The 25,907-nt window shown below is 34.8% G+C and overlaps 1 protein-coding gene and 2 pseudogenes across 1 annotated transcript; 1 reads left to right on the top strand and 2 right to left on the bottom strand.

Annotated features, from left to right (window-relative positions):
- Positions 1-3,077: 3,077 nt before the first annotated feature.
- On the top strand, positions 3,078-5,848 carry LOC132285702 (small ribosomal subunit protein mS33-like). Its single transcript, XM_059787890.1, has 3 exons — positions 3,078-3,369; positions 4,871-5,097; positions 5,534-5,848. Exons 2-3 carry the CDS (start codon positions 4,880-4,882, stop codon positions 5,622-5,624), a joined length of 309 nt encoding a protein of 102 aa, XP_059643873.1. The 5' UTR covers positions 3,078-3,369; positions 4,871-4,879; the 3' UTR covers positions 5,625-5,848.
- A 1,225-nt stretch (positions 5,849-7,073) lies between these two features.
- Positions 7,074-12,521, bottom strand: LOC132287000 (uncharacterized; annotated as a pseudogene).
- A 1,732-nt stretch (positions 12,522-14,253) lies between these two features.
- LOC132286986 (uncharacterized) lies at positions 14,254-22,397 on the bottom strand (annotated as a pseudogene).
- Positions 22,398-25,907: the final 3,510 nt, after the last annotated feature.

Below are 25,907 nucleotides of genomic sequence, written 5' to 3' on the forward strand. Positions count from 1 at the left end.
ACCACTAAAGTAGCAACAGTTTTATGAAAACTTAACTACTGTTCCAGCTATCAACGTCTACTGATTTATTATGCATTAACCAACTCTCTTAAGTTTTAACAAGGCTTAGAACACCTCTAAGCATCCCAAAATAGCTTCCTTCAGAATTTGAAAATCTCAAAATCCAAGTCCTGTAGCCCATAAAGTCGCAGAAAAATGAAAAACTGAAAACCAAATGAAAGAGCCTACTCTTTCAAAGAGAGAGCCTGCTCTTTCTTGCTTAGAGCCAGCTCTCCTAGTCTTGGAGCCGGCTCCAAGTCCCCTAGAGCCGGCTCTTTGGTTCTAGGAGCCTTCTCTTTGGTTCCAAGAGCCTGCTCTTTCAAACTGTGAGCCGTCTCTCCTCTGTTCCTTCATCTTCTCCACGTCCGGTGAGTTTCTGATGAACTGACCTTCATTCCTAAGACTTCTAGGTCTCTAAACTGGGTTCCAGTATATTCAAGAAATAATTAAATTCCTTATTCAATCAACGACATTAATTAAATATGATTTTTGCCACAAAGGATTTAAACCGAGATAATTGTCCATTCATGAACGTACTATTCAAGTGATCACACATCCGAACTATATTTAGTTTAATGTTTTCCCAAGGTGTTCCAGAACTGATTAAACCCTTTATTCATTAATTAACATGAATTTAATTATATGATAAACAAGATAACATCTAAACATACAATGTATAATTTACGCATACAGTCAGTTTTAAAACAACAGAGACATGGAAAAATTCAGTTTAATCTTAATCCTTATTGTTTCCCTGGAGTTGTATTAGATATGCAAAGAACACCAATCAAAGAAAAAGAGTTAGGATTAGAACTTGCCTTTGAGATTTTGGTTCAAAATTCCTAACGTCTTCTTCTAAGTTTTCCGGCGAACTACCGTAATCCTCCTCTATTCCTTCTCTGCCTCCATTGTCGTGAATAGGGTTTTCTAAAACACTAGGTAGAACCTTATACATATATTTATAGGCCAACCTAATCCTAAGTTCAATTAAACCCTAAACTGACTTACTCGGCCCATTGAGCAACCTAGGTTATAAATACGTCGGCTACACATACGTGAGTTCTACAAAAATGTTAAAAACCTAATTTAATAAATAAAACATTTAATTAGAACCAATTAAAATAACCCATGAAATTAAAATAATTAATCAAATAAAAATGAACTAAAATAATCAACCAATTAAAATAAAACAACTAATCAATTAAAACAAAACAAAAATCCAATTAAACAACAACTAAATAAACTCAAAATTAATGCAAACAAACAAATAACCAATTAAATAAATTAAACATGCAATTAAACAATTAAATAAATACCAAATAAATTAAACATGCAATTAAATAATTAAATAAATACCAGGACAATCCTTTTAAAATTACAAGTATCACACCTAGGTAGTCTATAGGGTTTTAAATTGACGTTAAAACTGATCTTTTAAGCATGTTTGAATTGAATTTAATTGCATTGAATTAAATTGTTTAATGGTTGATACATGTTCTTGCTTAAATCTTGTTGTAGTTGATTTTTAAACTGGTTTTAATTCATGTCGATGATGTATGACACATGCTTATAGTTAATTTTAGGACATAAATTGAACCCTAGGTATTTAAATAAGATAGTACAGAGGGTCTTGCACACCGCCGGAGGCGAAGAAGACAACCAGAATCGAATTACGGCTCTCAGAAGGAAAGAAACGGCTCTCTAAAGGAGAGGGCTGGCTCTAGGGATGAAAGAGTCGGCTCTCACAAGTGTGGAGCCGGCTCCACAAGGGGTAGAGCCGGCTCCCACAAGGGTAGAGCCGGCTCCACTAAGGGGAGAACCGGCTCCCTTGTTTAAGGAGCCAGCTCCCTCTTCTGTTTTTTGGTTTTTCGTGGTTCTGGGTTTGGTTTGGCCAATAGGGGGCTTTCTAAGTTGTTTCAATTGCTGTGGATGATGTATATAACTGTTACAGAGATATAAAACTACTAGGAAGCATATTTACATTAAGATGTTGAAGAATGAAATGACATAAGATTAAACAGTAAAATTGCATGTGGAAGGTTGGACAATTAATTTAAATTGCTCACTGATATTTAATAATTTTGTTTCTCTACATGATTTAATTATGTTAATCATGTTTTAGCAGGGTTATAAGCATAGTCTATCATCTGAAAATAATTATGCTTAGATTGGATTAATTGATGTTTTAATTTATTATAAATTGCATCAATTGTTGGACTGTTTGGAGAATTTAAATGCTTAGTTTTAATCTAGCAATTTAAAGGACTGGAACTTGATTTTTAAATCTTGTATTGAATACATATTATGATCATATACATATTAGAATTTTATGCTTATTTTGGAATATGATTGATAAGTTACTTATTCATGTTTTGTCAATTATATTGTTTGGAGGATTGTATACACCGGTATGGGATGGTGGTATATTAAGGATGGATTAGTTCAAAAAACTAAGTACTACCTATTCTAAAATAAGTTGAATTAATTATAAAAGTTAAGTGGTACTTATGCATGGCCTAATTCAAAATATTAAGACCTACCTATTCTAGGGACAGATTAGTTCAAAATACTAAGTCCTACCTATTTTAAAATAAGATGGATTAATTACAAAAATTAAGTAATACAAAAATTGAGTACGAGCATCATGATTAGGGTGCCTATGTCTCCCTCTTCTCAGACAATCATTCAAAAGCACACCCTGCACCCTCTCTCTCCTCTTCCTGCAGCAAACCCATTTTCTCACCACTTTCTCTCTCCTCCAAACTTTCAGTCTGCACTCTCACATCTCTGCAATTGTCTTAACCCATCCCATCTTTCTCCTCATAACTCTCACCACTCTATTCAACACTGTCACTTCCGAGTCCAACTCGAACCGAGTCGCAAAGTCCCAAACCACCTTCGCACAGTTCGGTTTCAAAGCTCTCCCTCACTAGAAAGTCGCAAAGAACTCTTTTATTTTGTTTTTGTTTTACCTATTTTTCGTTTTCTGTTTTTTATTTTTTGTATATGATAGTTATGCTACGAAAAGAAAAACAGAAAACGAAACATAGGTAAAACAAAAATAAAATAAAAGAGTTCTTTGCGACGTTCTAGTGAGGGAGGGCTTTGAAACCGAACTGTGCGAAGGTGGTTTGGGATATATATATATATATAAGAAAGTGATATCAGCCATCTTTTTGGTACCATCAGTCTATCAGCCATCGCCTTCAAAACCCAGCAAGAAACTCCTAAACACCACCTTCACCGCCCAAGATGTCATTGTTGAAAGTTTTTCTTTGAATTAATTATTACCACAAGAAGGCACTGATTCCATTGAGATCCATCTCACAGGTATGTGTAACTAGCTTTCTCATTGTATCTAAATAATCCGATTCAATTTCGAAGAAAATACACTCAACCCAATGAATCTATTGAACATTACTCTCTTTTCCACCTTTTTGATTGTTCGTGGATTGTGTTATAACGTTGCGAGTACCGAGTTAATTCAGTGAGTTTGGTTCCATCTTGATAGTGTATGAGACTGATATTGATGAGACAATGAGATTTGTGCTCAATATTATGAAGGTTTTTTCATTTTCGAACACCGAATCAGACATCTAAAAAAGCTGTGCATTGGTAAAAAAAAATGGCAACTGTTTGATATGCGCACCAATTGTTTGATAAATTGCCAATTTAAGCTGTAGAATCTTTTGGGTTGGTAATCTTTTTCCTGCGTCTGGATTAAATTGCCTCATCTAATTTGTTAACATATACTTGTAAATGGCACTTCAATTATTAGTGCACGAATTGTTCGATAAATTGCCAACTATGGTTCTGCTTTCTAATTTCATTGTATAATCTTTTGGGTTGGTAATCTTTTTCCTGAGTCTTGATTAAATTGCCTTCATCGAGAATTTCTTAACATATACTTGTAAGTGGCACTTCAGTTATTAATGCACGCACACATTAGAATGAACCAAGTCTACGCTCGAGCACATTTGTATGCAAGTACTTACAAGCCCTATTTGGGAGTTTTGATGCTTAGTTGTTTTGGTGTTATAAATTACTCATAGGCACACATGTACACAGGTGAAGATTGAGAAAGCAGGCATTTTATAGTGCATATGGCAGTACCAAAGAAGTGATGCTAGTAGATATGCATATTTAGTAGTGTACTGAGGTGAAAGCAATATACGCTACTTTGTAGAAGTAAACATGTGTTATCACATGTAGATAGTTACAAAACGTTCCCTCTTATGCTTAAAGTGCTATGATTTCCTTTTCTAAAGACTTTTCAAGAGTAAAAAGTTCGATTTTGATCAGAAACTTTTGCTGCTGATCTAATTGTGGCCTTTTCTTGCATTATTAGCCTAAAGTTATTTGATGCTACAATTTAGAATATGGTTTGCAAAGTACATGGATGTGAAAATGAGTACAAGCATCCTCCAAAGGAGATTCCCATTTAAATCATTTTCTTTTTCTTAAAAAAAAAAAAAGGAATTTATGGAAATGTACATTATAGATCCCGATTTTTTTTTTTTTTTTGATAAGTAATTTTTAATATATAGTGATCTAGCAATTTTATCCTGACCAATTTTTATAGTAATTACTACTCTTCCAATGTATTCTTAGTTGAGATTACCACATCTGTGTGTCTGAATCACTGTTTGACACGTGCATGCATGTTCAATGTGTCCTTAATTAAAAAATGAATGTGTAAAGCATGGACACTCGACTGAAAACTCCTGCACGCTCCTAACACAAGATCCAGGAAAAAACTTTTGACCAGCATGTGTATAGATTAGCATATGATTATGATAAACTGAAAGAGAACTTTGTTTGTGTGAATTAGAGAAAAAAGATGGGTGTTGGCAGCCTGAAAAGCATCCTGGCCGAAGCAGCTATTCAAGGATTGACTGAAGTAAGGGCGAAGATTTTTGGGCATGTTCTTAACCCAACAGGGGCGAAGTCTAGCCATAAGATCTTACGCAAGAAGCTTATTGGTGAGAAAGTTGCGCAGTGGTATCCTTACGACATCAAGAAAGATGATCCTCTTGTCATGGCCCAAGAAGAACAAGAGTATCCCCTACTCTCTCTCTCTCACACACACCTCACCAGCACACATACACAAACACTTGATAGCCTAATTTTTCTCTCTTTCTAGTGCTCTGAATTCTCTAGTTTCTTTTCCAACTAATTGTTGCTTAGCCTAATTGTGTTTTTTTTTTTTTCTCGAGTTGTGTCAAATTGATAGATGATAGGATTTGAATGCTGGTGCTTGTTTCATGGTTGAAATTGCTAAAATTTAAGCAAATTATATTCTGTCTATTCTACTAAAGTAGTGACACTGCTCAAATGCAGATTTGAAACAACAGATTTTAAAAAACAGAAACACAAAATATAGATACTGCTAAACTGTGATACGCAAACTCAAAATAAAGTTTCATATACAGTGCTTAGTATGATGCATGCTTCTAAAATTTGACATGCTTATGAATTGTGTGCATTTTGGCAGGCGCATAGCAAAACTTGAAATGTTGAAGCGTCGTGGAAAGGGACCGCCTAAGAAGGGCCAAGGAAAGAAAGCTAAGAAACGTAACTTGTAGAGATTTCTCCCTTAGTGGTCCTGGAATTGGATCATAGGTTACTCTCAAAGAACAAGGCTACCCGTAGTTCAATTATAAGAAATTTGTGTTTCTGATCTGATGGTGCAACAATCTCTCTTTCATTTTCCGTCAAATTTCTAGCGAAAACTTATTGTAGCTATTTGTGAAATGAATGGCCTTATTTTGGTACATTAAAGCATCTGGGCAACATGCATCTTGTTTTATCCTTTTGTGCTCTTGTTCATCACCCACTGAAACCAAAGGAATGTGATGGCTTGTGCATCTTTTGATGTTATGGAGAGACTTAGCGCAGATGCTTTTTGAAATCCTTTAGAAAGATGTATAGATGTTCTGGCAATTCAGTTTCCTCTCATTTTTGTTTCATTAGCTTTGTGTATACGAGTATGGTGCAACAGTAAGGTTGCTCCATTATGACTTGGAGATCATGGGTTCGAGTTTACGCACGGGGCTAGTCCGGTTGTGTACGTCAAAAACCTTCATTATTCCTTACCCTTTTTAACTTTCTAACTTTTTTGCAGCACTCCATCCCCCGAGGTTTATTAGAGGACATGGATATATTCACAAGCTTTGTTATGACTTGGAGGTCATGGGTTCGAGTTACGCACGGGGCTAGTCTGGTTGTATAAGTCAAAAACCTTCATTATTGTTTACCCTTTTTAACTTTCTATCTTTTTTTCAGCATTCCATCCCCCGAGGCTTATTAGAAGACATGGATATATTCACAAGCTCTATTAGTAGGAGCTCTTCAAAGTTTAGCCCATACCTACTCACGAGGTTATTCATAGTTCGACCTCTTCGAAGTTCAATTATGAATACCATTTTTTTTTCTACTAATCATGAATACCTATCTTGAATTGAAGCATTACATCCATTCTGTTATGTGGGTATAGTTTTGTCGATTTCACATGCACAGTTCAGACACTTTTTGAAGGCTGGAAACATTGATCCCATGAAATAGCATTCTTCATGCATGTACAGTTCCACTGTCTTAAGTACAGGACTGCAGATTAACAGTGTAAGATGGATTACATGTTGTTGAACCCCAAGGGAATAGTCCAATGACAGACTCAGCACCTTCAATATATTTGGGTGGAGAGATTGGGAGTTTGAATCCTCATGGCCACTCCCAGAAAATTTTCATTGTAATTGCATAGTACACGTGGAACAAAGGGACCACATGTACCTGGTGGTGTTCCAACACCGCCATTGTTAACCGAAAAAAAACAAAGTACCTGGTGGTGTTCCAACACCACCATTGTTAACCGAAAAAAAAAACGAAGTAGGAATACACGTTGCTGCAAATCCAGTAAATGAATGTGTTATCCTTTCAAAGGAAATGCAATTGCACCCTCGTACTGAGGGAGGCACAAGAAATCTTTTAAGAATGTCTTCACTGTAGGGGAGGGAAAAAGAAATGGAATGACCGAGTTACCGACAATGATAAATTAGTTCATAAGGATATTGAAAGGTTAAATAATCAATACATATTATAAGTGTTCTCAAATACCATGACAAGCTCATTTGTTTTCATGGCACATCTATACACCCCAAATACTGAGAACAAAGAATCAAAGCCAGCTAAGCCTCTCTCAAGACATGATTCCAGAGCATGACTAATTTACAACAAAATAGTGAGTTTCTTACATGCTTAGGCAAAATCTGTCCATCCCTATGTATTAATCATTAAAAGTTAACAAGACAGCACAGCTTGCGGATTCAGTTGGACCTCTTCTTAGAACTAAGCAGCGGTTTCATCTTCTAGTAGAGAATGTCTCTCAAGGATCGCAACAGTCTCTTCTTTGGCACTGCCAATACCAATAAAAACCCATTAAAATTGTTACCCCAAAATAGACCTACATACACAGTCAATACCAACAATTTCACATGATTTCAGGAGAACTGGATGAGAATTCCCCTCAATATATAAATGGGTACTTTTTCAGTTATGCATTGAACAATTATTCATATACGCATGAAAAATAACTAAAATGGTTCATGCAGCAATATTTCACCATATATAAAATTAAGGTTTCATCTATCATTAATAAAAGTGCGTTCTTTTAAAGGATAAAACTTAAATTGGATCCTAACAGGGTAAGCATCTGTATAAAAGCAGAAAAAAGCTTGTCTGGAGGACAACTAAGCACCATGCAATTAGACGGCGTGCATATGTCATTATTCCATAAACTGGAATTCTCCTCCCCATACTCCCTTCCCCTGTTCCTGCTTATGCCAAAATTAATTGACATCAACTACAGGTCAAAGTTTTTTTAGAATATATTTTGGAATAAAAGTATCACCGGGGAGCATTAAAAGGACGCATCAACCACCACCACTACCAAAAAAGAACATTTCCAGTGATTGATTTACCCTTCGCATCAGCCAAAAAAACAAAGAATTCCCAAAATATGTATTCGACTCTATGTATAAGAATATCCATCCTCTTGCAAGCCATCATATATATATATATATATATATATATATATATATATTCGGAAGCCATCATATAACTTTTCTCCACAAATACACCAAATGAAGTGCATAAGGAGTTGCGACTAAAGCCTCTCTTTATCCTAATTTGTATATCTTCTACTCGCTTTCCAATTAATTATTAAATCTGCCATAGGACCAAGGGAGACCAAAGATGCCCCCATTACCCCATATGGTAAAAAAAAAAGAAAAAAAGAGAACAAAGCTCCCTAGTCGTTCTACAATTGATAAGCAGATGATCAACAGACTCCAGCCGCCTCTTCACACATACAACATTAATGAAGGAGAAATTTCTCCCTATTCAACATCAATCATCCAATCCTTTAAACAGCTGCCGTCCACACAAAAAACCCACCTTAGACGGAAAACCAAAATAGACTTCCACAGAAACATCTACTCACAGTCGTGATTAACAATTTTTAAAAATATTACACCTCAAACCACCTATCTAAGTATGGCGTTGTCATTTGTGTGTATGAAGCAACTTTTAATATTCTATATTTTATGACATAAAAATTAGTGCATCCACACGATCCTCATATTCTACAGTGTCTTTTAGTTTCAATGAGAATGGTATAATTATGGAGGGGAGGGGAGAGGTATGGTCAAAAATGTTATATAAACATAATACTCCATGTTTGAAACATTCAACGCTTACCTTCCTGGTCTCAAAATCCTGTACTTTCCTAGTTTAGTAAGGTCCACAACTGTTGATCCAGCACGTCCTGATGGAAGCGCACCAGCATCATAGACATATGCACAGTGTTCCCAGAGGTTCTCAAAATCTTTGATGTCTACACTACTAGGCTGCCCACTGAGGTTTGCACTCGTAAGGGCCAGTGCACTTCCAGAACCACTGGAAATTACTCTGATAAAGTTACAATCAGGCACTCGAATTCCAATGCTCTCCAAACCAGGGTTTAAGGACTTCTCTAGTACGCTTGAGTCCCCTGCAAAACATCCCAATTTCTGTTTTCAGCTGGGAAATTGAAGATTACAGTTAACAGATCAACTACTAAGCTGTGTAACATAGTTTAGAAATTGCATGAACAATGGAAGAAACGAGAATGTCCAGGGAAATATAACTTGGCATGTTTTTTTCTTTTGATAGGTTAGTAGTAACCAAACACACCCAGCACCTCCACTGAGGCTTGAACTCTAGACCTCCCCTTTGGGGAGTAGGAGTCGGTACCGCTGGGCCGCTTGACCCTTTGGTATAACTTGGCATGTAATTTAGTATCTTAACAATTTTTCTTTTGCCATGTGTCTTAGGTCCTCGAGCATAAAAATTCTCTTATCCTCCCTTTGGGCATTTGTCCAAGAAAAACAAAGTTATGAATACAAACCTCGCCTTAGCACCACCGTTACAGGTCCTGGAATGAGACAATCAAGCAAGCCACAAATGGTCTGCGACGGCAAAACGCTGTATGTCCTGTACATCCCCAACACAAATTGCAAAAGGGCTTGTATGTTTACGCCCTTTGATCTCATAAATCCTATTAACTGCTTCCATAGAGCTGCACCAAGGCCCCATGTGAATACAAGCCACCAAAAAGTGGAGTCTTGAAATTGGATTTTACTTGTATAAAAAGTACACAAAGGACTAAGAGTTATTTCTAAATCATATATTTATGTATTTATTATGCATATATACGTCTATAATTCCTCTTAAGCAAGCATTAGTTCAACTAAATCAAATTTTACCAGCTAATTTAAGTCTTCAGCATGAAGGTTCTAGATCCAAATGGTAGTATCAAGGCTTTTTAGCTACAAGGGAGATATATTTGTATCATACTTGCAGGACCGGATTGATACAATTGACGGGTAACACAAAAGTTACGAAGTCTGTCATTGTTTTATACATTAACCAGTTACAATTTTTTTTTTTAAAGAAAAGAACGGATAAGAACAAGTGTGAAGAAGTCCATATCGATGTAACACAACGTTCAACTTTTTCATTGAATCTTAACATTATAAAGTACAAACTAATGCCTGATATATTCATAAAAAGTTAATCTTTTGTGAATATATTTGAGCTTTACCGATCCAGCACTTTGCAAGGGTCCTGTGAATTAGTTGGGCAAAGCCAAAAAAGAAAGAATTTTCATGACATTTCTATGTATACAAACGAATTTATGTTCGTATCATGACCATATCCACATTCTTTTTACATGTGTGTTTGTGTATATCCAATGTCCATAATTTTGGAAGTGGATATGTAGTATCCCAATGTTGCCGAAAGCTTTTAAGGGTTTATTTATCGATTAAACAATAAGACATTGATCTGCCGGAATGTTTATACAAAACAAGAAGAATAGAAATCAGTCAACTGGCATACCAAGCATCACAGGCAAATCCATATAGTGTATCTGTGGGCACAGCTACGATCTTCCCAGCTTTGACAGCTTCAATTGCCTCTGCAGCATAAGCTTCCGTTGCGGGCTGAACCAACCCTAATTTAGTTTCTATATACCCATTGCAACTCTTCAAACTCGCCATTTTCTTTGGAAAACCCCCAAATCTCCTACTACTATGCAACAAATTCACAAATCCGAACCTAGACAGACCTGAACAGATAGATACACATACACATATCAAAGTAAGTGCCAATCCGTCCAATTCATATATATATACCACTAAAATAGGTTATAGCTTACTGTGTGTTTATACACATATATATAAAGAGAGAGAATTAGAGAGAGAAACTGACGAGTATGTTGAAGGAGCACCACCGGAATAGTGCAAGCGAGTGCAGTGAGCGTTGATGAGGGGCAAATACACATTCATAACTCTTGCCTATTCAAGCCCTAGACCTTTGATGTGTAAGTGTTACTAGCTAGCTATTCTCTGCTTCTTTCTTGTGAATTCAAGCTCTTCTATTTTCATCTCTCTCGTTCTTTCCCTAATCGGGAAGAGAAAGAAGGGTTTTCGATGAACAGAGTAGTAGATAGACGACGATAGCTGCTTACAGTTAGGGCTGCAAATGAGCCGAGCGGAGGTCTGTTTGGACTTGGCTCGTTTGTTTATGGGATCTGCTCGGACTCAGGCTATATTTTGAGCTCGGGCTCGGGCTCGGGCTCGGGCTCGGGCTCGACTTAATTTTAAAAGTTTGGACTCGGATTCGTTTAACAAAAATAAATAAAAATCAAACTCAAAATTAATTATAATCCACAAGCAACAACAAACAGTATGCACTATCATGAAAAAATGGCTCGACTTCCAGCCAATTATCAAATCAAAGCTATCTGTTTTTATAAGAGAAGTCTGAACTTACAATATTTATAATACAATTTCAGAATTAAAAGTATGGTACGTAATACCTAAACATGAAAACACCAAAAATCAAGGGCAGAGGCAGAATTACAAAATAAGGAGGGCTAAAAATAATTAAATCCATGATTGCATAATATGTCATTCATGTTCTAAATACTTAATTATCACGCATCAGTTATTCAATTAAATCCAATAAACTACAACCTTCTAACACATTTATACTTTCAAACTCTAAGGTATTTTCACAGTCAAAAATCTATTGAAATTTGCTTCATACAAATATTAAAACATACAACTACAAGAATGCAAAATATATATGTTCGTAATCAATAAATTCACATTAGAAAGTAAGATCTATGTGCTCCGCCCCTGACTAGTTATTAATCATTATATAATAAATTACTCAATTTAATAAGAAATTATTAAGTCCGCCAAACCCCCTTCCTTTTACAAAAATAAAATTCAATATTTCACTGAATTAACAATAATAATTCATGGTATCCATCCACTTATGCCTTACACACAAAGAGTTTAAGTTTTTTTCCATAGACTAACAATATATTTGGGCCCTATTATATTTTATTATGATTTATTTTGTGATTGGGTATGTTTATATGATCGATAGACTTGCTCATATTTAAGATTTGACCTTTGTAAATTTTATAACTCTTTTTATTTATAGAAATACTATGAATTAGACTGCACAAGAAGAAGAATAGTACATGGACTTATAAGAACAATAATACTATTTTTTTTTTTTAAATTGAACCTGGGCTATAGCCGAGGTTAGGCCATTATTAGTTCCTCCCTTGCCAAAAACAAAATAGGGTTTCTTACTTAAGGCAAAGATCAAGCCCCAATTTTCAGTGATGCCTTGAGACACCAAGAGAGAGCCCTATAGAAAGAATCGATGATGTTTTACCTTCCACCGAACTTTAATCTTCATTAGACTCTTAGAAAGAGAGGAAGAATGCACAGATGATATAATTCTTTCTATGTTTGCCCTCTGGTTTTTCGTTGGTCTCTGCGGCGCCTCTCTTGGTCTTCACTTGCTCTTCACAATTTCATCTAATTGTTATAAACAATAAAGTGACTGACTACCGAGAGAATGCAAAAGAAATGAAAAGAATAGAAAAAAGGGTCGAAAGTGATAGAAGATAACGTGTACGTGTCAACACTTAGATAACGAAGGAGATTGTGATGAGATAATATTTACATTATTTTATTTATTTTAGTACTTAACTTATAATAAAATTAAAGATCTATATATATATATATATATATATGTGTGTGTGTTTATATAGCGAGCCGAGCCAAATCTTGTTCATGAACATTAACGAGCCTAAAGAAGTTTGTATTCACAAGCCTATACGAGCCGAGCCCAATGTTGTTTAGGTTCGGCTCATTTATTAAACGAGCCTATAAATTGGGCTCGAGCTCGGCTCGTTTATTTAACAAACGAGCCCGAGTTGCACTCGAGCTGTTCATGAACAGCTCGGTTTATGTGCAGCCCTACCTACAATTTACCCATTTAGAAATTGATACTGTAATTATCAAATTAAGAAATGATCCATGAACCCAATGGGCCCATATCAATTGGACCTCCGATTGCATCTTTACTACATTTCCCCGCAATCATTCTTTTATATACATATTTTTAACAAATTATGCATATTTTTATGTCATAGATAATTTGTTTTTCAAGAGGTCTATTGAAATTTGAACTTATATAAGCGTTAAAAAGTCATAATTTGTTTCATCATATAAAATAGAGCAAAGTTATTCATATAAATGCCTTACCAGAGAGTTAAAAATTCAAGTTCTCGCACTCCCGTTTTAACTATTTGTGATTTAATTTTTTTAGGCTCTCATTCCCATTACAGATGTGCTCATAGATCTTCATTTCATATATAAGACCAAATTATGTCCGGTCTTCATGCCCTCTATGCCATTAAAAATTATAGGGTTAAGTACAAAAAATTCTCCTAAACTATTGTCCTTTTGCAAATAGCTCCCTGAACTAAAAATCGCCCCCTGAACTATTAATTTGTTACAATTAAGGACAAATCCATTACAAATGACTATTTTTCCCTTTCACATTAAAATTTTTATTTCTTATTAAATTATTTTTATTATCTTTTCTCTTATGTAAATAATAATTATACTATTTACCTTAATTTTATTTTTAGCATCAATTTATCATAAATAAAAAAAAAAAAATTTGATAACTAGATTTGTAACTACCATTTTCTAAATTGATTAACTTATTATTAAAATTTTATTATTTATAATAAAACGTATTATAATCAATTTAAACATTTTTATCGTAAAAAAATATCATTTTTTTTATACAATTTATTGATGAAAAATTAATAAAATACTTTTGAAAAAAATACATTCATTTCATGTAATATATTTATTAAAAATTTAAAAATTAATTAATTTTTTTAAAAAATTTATACTAATTTTTTTTTTTAATAATTAATTAAAAAAATTAAAAGTAAATTTAATGAAAAATATCTCATCAAATTAATATGAATTTTTTCATAGTTATTTAGATAAGAAAAATATATTAAATGTAATTCAATAAGAAGGGGGCATTATGATCATTTAATGAAATATAATATAGTCCTTGGGGTAAGTTGCAACAAAATGAAATAGTTTAGGGAGTTATTTGCAAATTCAAACATAATTTAAAGGAGTTTTTTGCATTTCACCCAAAATTATATTTACAAAAATAAGCAAACAGATGAAACGTTGAGACAAGGCTTGACTGAGGATAAGAAAATATATTTCAAATTCCCATTCTTCTATGCCATGATCAAATCCACTATATTTTAAAAACTTTTGAAACAACACCATGTAAGATTCTCCTATTATCTTTCCTTGATGAAGAGTAAGATTTAATTTTGAAATATTACTCAAAACATCAAATACTCACTGTATATATAAATACAAGTGGAAGCCAGAACACCTTTTTCGCTATAATAGTTATCAGCCATTACATAATACTAATTTAACTAACACTGAAAATTTCTGCATTTTCTCTTTCGGTTTGCTGGACTTGAGGACCTACATGGGATGACATTGCAGTTTGAGGACGTCCACCGCACGGGTGCATGGCGACTTGAGAACTATGATGCTGATCTGACAAAGCACGCTGCCTTCTCCATCTATAGAACTCAACAAGAATCGAGCTCCCACTCATTGCAACACCAAACCCTGCAAATGTTGAGAGAAGTACCGATAGGATTGCTTGCAAATGAAACTATAAACAAGAGAAAAAGATTTACAAAAACAGATTGAATATTTATAACTCGTGATTTGGCTCGATGCAAGCCATAAATTGGAGGGCTTTGCATCGTCTCCCTCAAGTTTCTGCCAATAAATTGCAGTGAACCATATTAAAACTTGTGAGGCACAACAGTCATCTCCAACCACCAAAGAAGGAATGGCAAGCTGGCAATTTTTTTGTTATTTGGTACATAGGAGACAGATGCTTTAGAAATTTACTAATCCAGATGATCAAAGAACATGCTTTAATTATTGAATAGCAAGCTTGTGCATGCACATGTGCCCATTTGTGGTAGTTTTATGCATAACATCACAAATTGGAAAGTCCTACTATAGTAGAAACAATATAATTTAAAAGTTTGAATACTATAGTATGGCACAAAGACTGACAAAAACATGGGATAAGCAGCATTAATCGAGAAAAGAAAACAAATCTGACCATCAGTTTGAAGGAAACTTTATACAAAAAGATGATTATATATACAGGGAATTGAAAATTTGAACCCACATTGATGAAGATGTAAAATCAAGTTCTAAATATATGTACTCGGGATGATTTACGTTGGATTTGGCGGAATAATTCCATGAGCATCCAGGTTTAGATTCATATATTTCTGCTGATCAGTGTAGCAAATTTGTTTGGTGCTGGCTGAGCCACAAAAATTAAAATAAAGATTTGTATCCTTCTACCTAAATCTGTACTGATATTAGCACTATGAATCAAGCCTGTTTAATGTATAGAAAATTTTGATTATTTACATCCAAACCAATATCCATACAACACAGATATAGCTAAAAGAACTAGAATAATTGCATGGTTTTTGACTACTCTTTAGCAGTTCGGAAAGGTAGTTAAAAAATAAACAATAAAATAACTGATATACAATACAGCCACCAAATTGAAAATCCACTCAGTTTATTCGTTCCTGAGGATATGACTCAAATTTCAGTTTACGAGTCCAACTTTAATCAACTCAAAGGTCCAAACAAAAAGTCCACATGGACACCAGACGAAGCAATTTTTCAAGACAGATTTTGTACTCCAATATGATTAGTACTCATGCAGGTTTTTTAGTAGATTCCTTTCGGTAATTTATAAATGTGTAACAAGTAGAGAACCACTTACCAAGGAGTAGAAAACATGTGCAAAGAGAACCACAATTACGAATTGAATTGATGCATAAACCCAGACAAATTGTCAATTCACTGTACACCAAAAAAAGAAAAAAAAAGTGAGACGCCTTATCAGGGATAACTACAGTAAGATGTTTTCATCAAAATTTGAAGTTTATGAAATATCCTACAGTTGACGGCAACTTGCTGCCCTCCAAAACATTGACACTTATTTTAATTATTTATTTTTGCCTCTCTTTCAACAAACAAAAGATTATATTGCAATGTGTTTAAAGATTGTTCAATTAAACCGAATCTGGACTTAGATAGCATCACATTTAGGTCCTGTTTGCAGGTTGATTCTGACCTAAAAAAGGCACTACTTGTTCTATGGAGAATCAAAATCAATTATCCTATATATATTGTTTAGGACCTTAGCTTACCCATGGTTGAAGAGGTCATAGATGCAAGGAGACCCAATACACAAGAAAATGGAAAAGATATGGCAATTGCACCAGTACCCATTTTTCCAACCTGTACATAAGCAAAAATGACCAAGAAAACAATTGCAAAACTTAAACTAGATAAGAGTCGCCAATTTTACCACAAGCTACCACTGGGCCATTGGCCCGGAAAGTATGATCTCCTCCCTAAAGGGGAGGTTGAGAGTTCGAGCCCGAGAGGGGCAATGTGTAGGTGTGTGCGTTTGCTTTAACCTCCAGACAGAGAGAGAGAGAGAGAGAGAGAGAGAGAAAAAAAAAAAAAAAACCTTACCAGAAGCTGTTCAAGAAAGAAAAGTAGGAAAGCACGCTAACGATGAGGAGAACAGGAACTTCCTGCCAAACCCTGATAAGATTTGTAATACAGAACTTTAGAAAACACTAACCCAGATGTCATGAAATTCAAATGTTAATGTGATACAAATAATCTTCTGTTCAGAACAAAATATGACAGACAGGAATCCAACAGAGAAGAAGTGAAATACTAAAATTTCAGTAACCTCAGTGTAATAATTTTATACTTAAAAACAAGATGTTGAGAAAATAACGTTCCTAACAACTGGAGGGAAGTGTGGTGGTGTTATGGGTTTCAAACCATGGTGAAAGCCCTTGGAAAGTGGTTGCATTGCAATTAGGTGATCAAAAGAATGAAATATTACATATCATTCACTTACCTGTATCCATTAACTTCCATCTGCCCAATTCTATTTGCTCCAGTATTTCGATTTCGAACACTCTGAATGCGCAGAAGAGTGACGGGTAAATTCCGAACCTCTTGCTTGCATACATCACAAGTCTTATTTCCTTTTATGCTAAACCATTTTACAGCACATTCTTGATGGCCAAAGCAAGTTCACCTTTGCAGCTGCATTCCATCTTGAGGGTCTCGCCACCTTCACACAACTCAACAAAACAAATTCTGCAAACAGCCTCTTCTTCAGGTATATCTTCACCATCAGCTTCATTGTTTTCTGAACCATAAGACTAATATTAGACATGAATGTTATTATGATATGAACATGTGTATATACATATACATGCATACATCCCACATAAAAGCATTAGAAAACCCTCAAGAACTTGCTCTCCATTTGATTCCCAAAAAATATAGTAGTAAAAGAACTTGGATTAGTTGGAGCTTTTTGCATGGTAGCAGAAAGATTCAACAAAAGTTTTCCTTTCCCCCCACAATCTTCTCACCAACCAGGCACTCAAACAGAACAATCAGAAGAACTTGAAACTCAGTTAAGAATACCAGTGGCTAACAAAGTATGTCATACCCTAGAGATTTGTTACATGGACATGGGCATGTGTGTCGGGTATGAGTATGCATCCACACATCGGATGGGTCAAATCGCTATACATAATGGCACGTGGACACTGCTAAATATTATATTATTTTATTTTTTAGAGCCAAATCTTGTCTTTATGTAGCATTGTGTTCATCATAGGCATTTCATTCATTCTGAAGCAATAATATAATAAAATTGAATTATTGGATATGGTTTTCAGTTGCATGTTCAACCAAAAGTGTGCACACATATCCCACATCCATATCCAAGTATTGTGTGTCGGACATGGGTACTTCACCTACTTTTAAAGAGTGCATATAAAATAGTCTCAGAGGAGTAGCTTCTGCTACATTTGTAGACATTAGACAGTATGTCAATGATTGGGCAAATAAACACATGAGGCCTATCAAAATTTTCTTTGACCCCAATATTCAACAACATAGAAAATAGGATATCTAGACAAAACAAATTCAACAATTAAAACATGACTGTATTAGATAATAAACTCAATACAATTACCATCATCCCCTGTGTGACTTGTAATTGACATCATGCCATCCCCATCTTTCGCTCGAGGAGTTGAGGGAATTACACGGAAAAATGAATCCATTCTCTTAAGGCTTCTTTCTTTGTTGTTGATAGGAACTGAAAGTGAACGAGACATGTGCCGCTTGGCTCCTTTTTCCTACAAAGAACAGTGCATTAACACTTAAATGCTTCTTTACATACGAGTCCAACCTTAAGACCTTTTTACTATTGGCGAACAGAGATATTGAGACTTCAAAGTTAATTAAAAGGACTCGCCCAATTTAACAATATGAGACAATGCCCAAGGAAAAAAGAGCCCAATCTCCTTAAAGAAGAATAATTTAACTTTAAGTTCTCGTCAATCATCACTTAAGTTCTAATGCTTGCCCAGCATGAATGGTACACATTAAGAATTGTTGAAGGACACAAGTAACTTAATTCTACCCAGAAAATTGATTTTTTTTTTTTTTTTTTTTTTTTTAAGGTAGGTGTATTCAACAATCCAATTCAATTCACCTCGATTAACAGAGTTCAAAATTGGGTAATGGTCTTCTTAAAAAAGTATCAGGAACTTCAATAGAATTTTAAGTAATATTCTTTTCTCTATTGTATTCCTTACAAAGGCCAAAAAAGTACAAAAAATCAAGACAAGAGCCCAAGGGTTGGTGCTTTCGTTGCAGGTGGCACTGCCACCCCCTCTATGCGCACACACCATAAATACACCTGTCAACCTGTGTCAAATTGAGCTGGTCGAGTGTCACCCCTAAGTTCAAACCACCAAATGACGGATCAGTGCAATCAAATCCATATCCAGCATGGCCTGACTCAATTGAGGCGAATACAACAAGAAGGAATTATGCCACTCAACTTGGAAAATTTTCATGCTCACTCTCTAAAACTCCCTGCAAGTTGATCAAGAAGAATAAGGCATTGCAGAACTTGATTTTGATGTTTTGCAACACAATTGGCAAGATACAGTGTACATTGCTAGGATTGTATTAGGTGGGATTGATGAGATGCGTTTAGCAAATACTTGGTCAACCTCAAAACCACTTATTCATTGGTTAGACCCATGTCGGGGAAAAGCCTAGTTAGTGCATTGATACTAAGATTTGGCCTATTAGATGAGCTTTTTCCCCATGCAGGAAGTACATTTGAATGCAGGTACTGTGAGAACCTTACATCTATATTCAGCGAACTGCCAACACTTCCTCCACGCACAGATTCTGGATTTGAAAGGGAAATTGGGGTAGCGGGTAGAGATGATGTTCTCTTCATACGAGGAGTGAAAATTTTCAAAATTGACCACGACCTTGAGATTGAAGACTTCTCTTGCGGTATTGTAGCTGGAGCTAGGTTGGTGGCCTTCTCCGTATCTGAAGTAGCACTCCGGTACTTGAAGCTTAATTTTGGCATGAAATTTTTTATGGATGATTTAGCTCTGGATAATCAGGGGCCTGGAGATTCACTCACTCTTGCATCAGAAGGGCTAGGTGTAAGGTTAAAATTTACTTTCTTGGGAGTGGGAGTTGGAGTAGGGGGCATCTTTATTTGAACAAACTCCGTGGAGGCTTCCAACGTTCTTGAGGGTATCTCCAGGTAAAGGTTTTGTTTCCTCCAGTGCTTAACATGCATGGCTTCTTCAGTTATTCCAGAGGAGTCTTCCGCCTAAAATGAGAAATAAAGAAGCACTGCGCTAATGCATATGCAAAAATAGGCATACAAAAAGCATTGTGAGGTTTCTTACAAATCTCACTAGTTTACCTGGCTAACCATATCTATTCTAAGGAACTGACTAAATTCGATTAATCAAGAAACCAAAAAACAATTCAAATGTCACACAACAAAATTATTTTGCAACTCTTTGGTTCTTCAAGGTCACAAACTTGCCTAGAAATAAGAGATGTAGTTTGCCTAGTCAGTCAGAGATGGACTACATGCACATATTTACAGCCCCAACAACAATATATTAGAGCCTCGTGTGTGTGTTTTAGAGAGAGAGAGAGAGGAGAGAGATGAATTGTTTCTACCAACAATGTAGCAACCTACTTAAGGCATTGTAACTTTACACAATACCTTTGGTAATGAGCCAAGATGTTATTTAGTATACAGATCAATTAAAGCTCCCACATGAATTGGAGAAGAAAAAAAATAAATGTATTGAACTTTTATTGAAAACTTAAAATTTTCTGAACATAAGCCTGTTTAAAAGGATCCAAGTAACCATCTCAGCATGACGTTACGAAATGTGACATATTTATGGGTAAAAGATGCTTGCTGGAAACTTAAAATTAAAATATATGTATATATATAATTATATATATATCCCATTTAGGTAAATACTGATTAATGAAGTGAATGAAAGAGTAAATAAAAAGTTTTAAGATTATTAACTGAGGAAAGAGATTATTTATTTTAAGTGGCATTTGGATGTTTTATGTCAATTTCCAACTCCATTTTGTTTCCCGTAGCAATTAGACGAATAAACCCATCCTTAACCATGAAGTTCATAACCACCCCTTCCCCAACACCAAATAATGGAACCATCTGAAATAGGAGAAAAAGGAATAATGAAGGCAGTCAACAACTCGTGAGAAGAAAGTTAGGTATATTTGCTTACGTAAATACTTTAATGTCATTTTTAAGACTTTAATACAACTAACAAGATAAGAATGGGAAGCTTTCAAATGTAACATATATATCAGTAGATTCATTTATTACCTTAGTCAATTTAATTGCAATAATTTCAAACTTTGGGCCTCTAAAGCTTAGCTCAATTATCAAAAGCATGTCCAAATAGTATAATTCTTGTCATGCATGATATATCTCTACAAACCTGACTCAGCTGTGCAGATATTAATATCACCTGAATCCGTAGTAAATTAGTTCAGCGGAAATTCCTATATGAGTCCTTCCAGATAATTTTTCCCTGACTTATCAGCTAAAAGACAACAAAACACCCAAGTTCAAAAGCATATTGCCACTGGAAGTCCCATTCCCACAAAGTGCACAGTTACATCTGCACAGTCTCAATAATTTTTGTAGTTGCATGATAGCCACAACAAATGCTTTTGTAACAATCCCAATTGGTACTCCCCGATTGCTTATAAATTGGATTTGGAAAGTCCTAAGGTGAAGTTGTAATAATTAGCTGCAACTTATCATGTAGCATAGTAACATTGAATCTGTAACAAAACAAAATCAGTATTTCTTATTGTGTATAAAACTTACAGTCCCTCAAGGATTACAAGTTTGTTTCGAACTCGGAATTCTATCTAATGGGATCTTCCAATCAAACCAGATAGAGAGGTGTTGGAGATTATGAACCTTGCGATCCCCATCTTATAAGAAAATCCTAATTAATGAATAACAATTTTGTATTGGCAAGTTGTGATATGTCAGATTAACCTTTTTTGCATCTTAGAAATATAAAAGTCTTACTAAATACTGAAAAATCAAAAGTTCAATATCCACCCACTATCCAGAGACTTTGGAATTAAATGCTTCATCACCACACAACTGTATACCGGTATCGATGATTGAATTAACTAATCCATAGCGAGAATTCATGTCACTATATGAAAATGTGACATGTGAGAGTTGAGAGCTATCATGCCACTCACTATCCAGAGACTTATGAAGTACTTTTTACTCAATTAATTCGAAACATTGAATTAAACCCATAATACAAACAAACCAACCTAAATATAAAAACAAAATTTAAGAAAAAAAACCCAGAAATTTAAAGAGATTTCCGTCCAAATCTTACAAAATTTGCACAATTATAAGAAAAGAACAGCCAAATGAAAAAAAAAAAAAAAAACAGAAACACAAGCAGACAGAAATTAGATATGACCTGCTGAATCGGAATGCGAACTTCTTCTGTTCCGCAAGCAATCCCATCATCATGTGCCTCACTCTCACTCAACGACTTTGCGTCTTCAGTTTTCATCATCTCATAACAACTCGTGTTGGCCCCAAAAAAAACCCCCCAAGCCCCTGAAGAACTGAAATTGAAAAGATAGAAGGAAAGAAAACCAAAGAAGAGAGAGAGTGATTAAAGTGAAGTAATGGCGGTATTTCTTGAGATGGGTGAATGAAGAGAAGAAAAGGGGATGAGGTTAGTTGGTCGGATTTACCCCATTTATGGCAACAAAGTGGCGGGTCTCCATGGCCTACCCTCCACTGCCACTCTCAAAAGTGCCGTGCGCGCAGACTCGCACTCCCTGTGACTCTCGCTCATCCATCCTCGTCAGCGTGGCCACTGTCATAACAAGGGTCAATTGTAGCCGTGTGGGTACAACCCCGTGGATCAAAATCCTCCAATCACGTTTTCAACGTCCAACCAAATGTCTGGGTTTTATTTAAGTTTTAAATTGTACGGTCATTTTGGGCTGACAAGGATAATATAATCTCAAATGTAATAATTTTTTAAATGGAGAAATTTATTCATCTTAAAAATTTATAGAAGGAATTTGATTCCTATAAGTTAATCTGAACTTTTTAAATGAATAACGTGAAATCGAAAATGCAACAGTTTAGTGATTTTACAATGTTGAGATTGAGATAATATGTCAGACAAGTATTGCATTTTCAAAGTACATGCCTCCCATAATTTTCAACCAATTCTATATAAATGGTGCATGTGGTTAGTTATTGTAGGTGCGATTCACAGTATTGATTACGGTCGTGGTTGCTGTATAACGGATTCAAACAAAACCAGTGTGAATTGGCTGATACGAGTCGCGTATCAGACTTAAAAAAGGATTGCGTATTTGACTATACGAACCATTATTATAAGAAACTATTTACTACGCTATATTATAGCAACTTTGTTTTAAGAAATGATACTCATAATATCAAAAAATATTTTAATGCAGGTGTTTACATAATTTTAAAATGTTTGATAATTTGATCTACATATTTAAGGTTTAATGTTTGGTAACATTAAATGAGTAGATTATACATGTATTATAGTTCGTCTTATCGATCGATACACAACGTATCATCCAGTTCGTAACATTTTTTTAAAAGTTTGATATCGTTACATATTTTTATGAATCGGTCAGTTTACACTGATATTCTTTTAAATTTATTACACCGTGACTGGATAAAGCCACTCCGAACCAAGACGTGTACCAATAAAGTGTTTTGTACGTGAAAAAAAAGTTCATGATTATCTATATGTGTAGATTTAACTGAGATATTTGTCAAATATCTCATTATTACACACGTGTTTTAGGAACGAAGCTTAGGTCTTCTGGGCTTATTATGATCTATTAGACTGCTAATTTGCACATTTTGATTAATTAGTTACTACTACTTGCTTGTACAAAAGCAGCACTCTAGCCTAATTACATAAATACGTGGTGCAACAGTGGCATTGTGTCACGAGGCTCACGCGGCTTTGATTTTGAGTGTTCACTGTGAGATCTTCTTACCAGTTATTGCAACAACGGTTTACATAAATTACACCATAAGATTTGGCTTATCAAAATCTTAATTTTAATTTTTTATACATATTGGATGATTTTCTCAAACTATGGACCACATCTGAAGATAAGGTTTTCCACTCTGTCCATCCATATTCCAACAAATAAAGTTAAACTTTTCTTAATAGGATCATAATTGACTCTTTATGAGTATTTCTTTCAGTAGTTGCCAAACTTACGATGTCAATTACTATAAAACCTTGATTCCTTACTTACAAATACAAACTCAAATACTCTATATATATGATTTGATCATCATTCACTTGTCCTTAAATCTTCTCCTATATATCGAACATTGATATATTCTTTATTAATGCAATACACTATAATATTTTTTTATTATTTTATTTTTAACATGGTATCAAAACCTATTGATGATTACTGGTTGTCTCTTCTAAGTATATCATCATTCCCACCCCATCCCTCGCGTCAATCTTTATATTCAAACCTGTACAAATCATTCACGCAATCAACGTGTCGGATCTTCACAACTCGATCACAGCATCGTCACGCGCCATCAATGATCATCATGGACTTCCCAAACTGCCATCAATGTGAAATTAGGTGTAGTAGACTTTTCATTTATTTATTTTTTAAATCTCTTATTTGTTGTTTCTACATGCTATTTTGTTGTCCACATTTTCTATTCATGCTCGTCACATGTAAATTTTTTAATTCTCTTTAATGGCATAAAGAACCTTTACCCACCCACAAAACACACACACAGAATTGGCAATAACTGTGCTGGTAGTAATGATACAGGGCGGATGTGGGTTTAATGTTCTTTAATATGGTAGATTTTATATTGTGCAGGTCAAAATTTTTATTGGGACTGTTTTGTCCAATGTTAAAACTCCTGGTTTTAACATTAAAACTTGTTTTTGTTGCACTTCAGTGCCTACCTCACCTTTCAATTGTTTTCTAACATTGGAGGAATAGGTCATGTGCCAAAAGAAAACACAAGGAAAAAAACAAAAAAGAGAACAGAAACCTTATTTCCATGTGATAATGGTTAATATCACCTCAAAATCACATCAAGGCAGTATAATATAAATCCCCACTTTTTTTTTTTTTAACTTTTTAGATTTTATATTTAGTGGCCATTCTTCACCTTTTGAAATAAAATAAAAGGTGAGGATTCAAGTCTAACAATATTGGTGTTTTTTTTGAAAAAAAAATTAATCATGATTATAAAATATATATTTTGATGGGCAAATAATTACTAATGGTGACAACATTGGCGTTTAGTAAGAACCTCTGCTTTTGCTTTCCAAGAAGATGCTAAGCACTTAGCTTTGTTTAAAGGAATGTCAAGAGTGCTGTGAAAAAAACAAAAAAAAGGGAATAATAAGCTAGATGTGGAATCATGAATTCAATCTTGTTATCCCAAACAAAAGTTGAATGTACTCTTCCGCTTTACAATATATATATATATATATATATATATATATATATATATATATTATAAACTTAAAAGAAAAGAAATATGAAATAAACCTTTCCTCTGTATTAACACACTATTTACAAGGTTACACGGGTTCTTTTTATAGGAGAGAATATACGCACATAACTAGTCGGCCTAATTAATAATTACCTACTCTACAGTATTTGACTAATATTCTATTTACAGCAAATATCCTCCAAATATTATATTTACAGCTAATAATATTTGGTAGTATTACTACCGAATCTTTCCTTTTTAACACTCCCCCTCAAGCTGGTTTGAAGATATCCTCCATAACCAGCTTGCCAATTAGTTTGTCGAACTGTCTTGTAGGAAGTCCCTTTGTAAGCACATCTGCAACTTGCTCGGTAGTAGGAATGTATGGCATACAGATCAATCCTTTTTTGAGCTTTTCCTTGATGAAGTGTTTATCTACCTCCACGTGCTTTGTTTAGTCATGAAGTACTGGATTGTGAATGATTGAAATAGCAACTTTATTGTCACAGTACAATTTTATAGGCAACGGATTAGAGACCTTTAATTCATCCAATAGTCTCTTAATCCATAACACCTCACAAATTCCATGAACAATTGATCTAAACTTGGCCTCTGCGCTGCTTCTTGCTACTACATTCTGTTTTTTAGTCCGCCAGGTGACAAGGTTACCTGCAACAAAGGTGCAGTAGCCAGAAGTTGACCGTCTATCAATAGCACTCCCAGCCCAATCCGCATCAGTATAGGCTTCAACTTACAAATACCCACGGTTTTTTAACAGTAGACCTCTTCCAGGGGTTCCCTTTAAGTATCTGAGAATTCTGTAGACTGCATCAAAATGT

Source organism: Cornus florida, unplaced genomic scaffold (assembly GCF_030987335.1).
Source record: "Cornus florida cultivar Cherokee Brave unplaced genomic scaffold, ASM3098733v1 CherokeeBrave_3.0.0_Hap2_Chr11, whole genome shotgun sequence".
NCBI classification, from domain to species: domain Eukaryota; kingdom Viridiplantae; phylum Streptophyta; class Magnoliopsida; order Cornales; family Cornaceae; genus Cornus; species Cornus florida.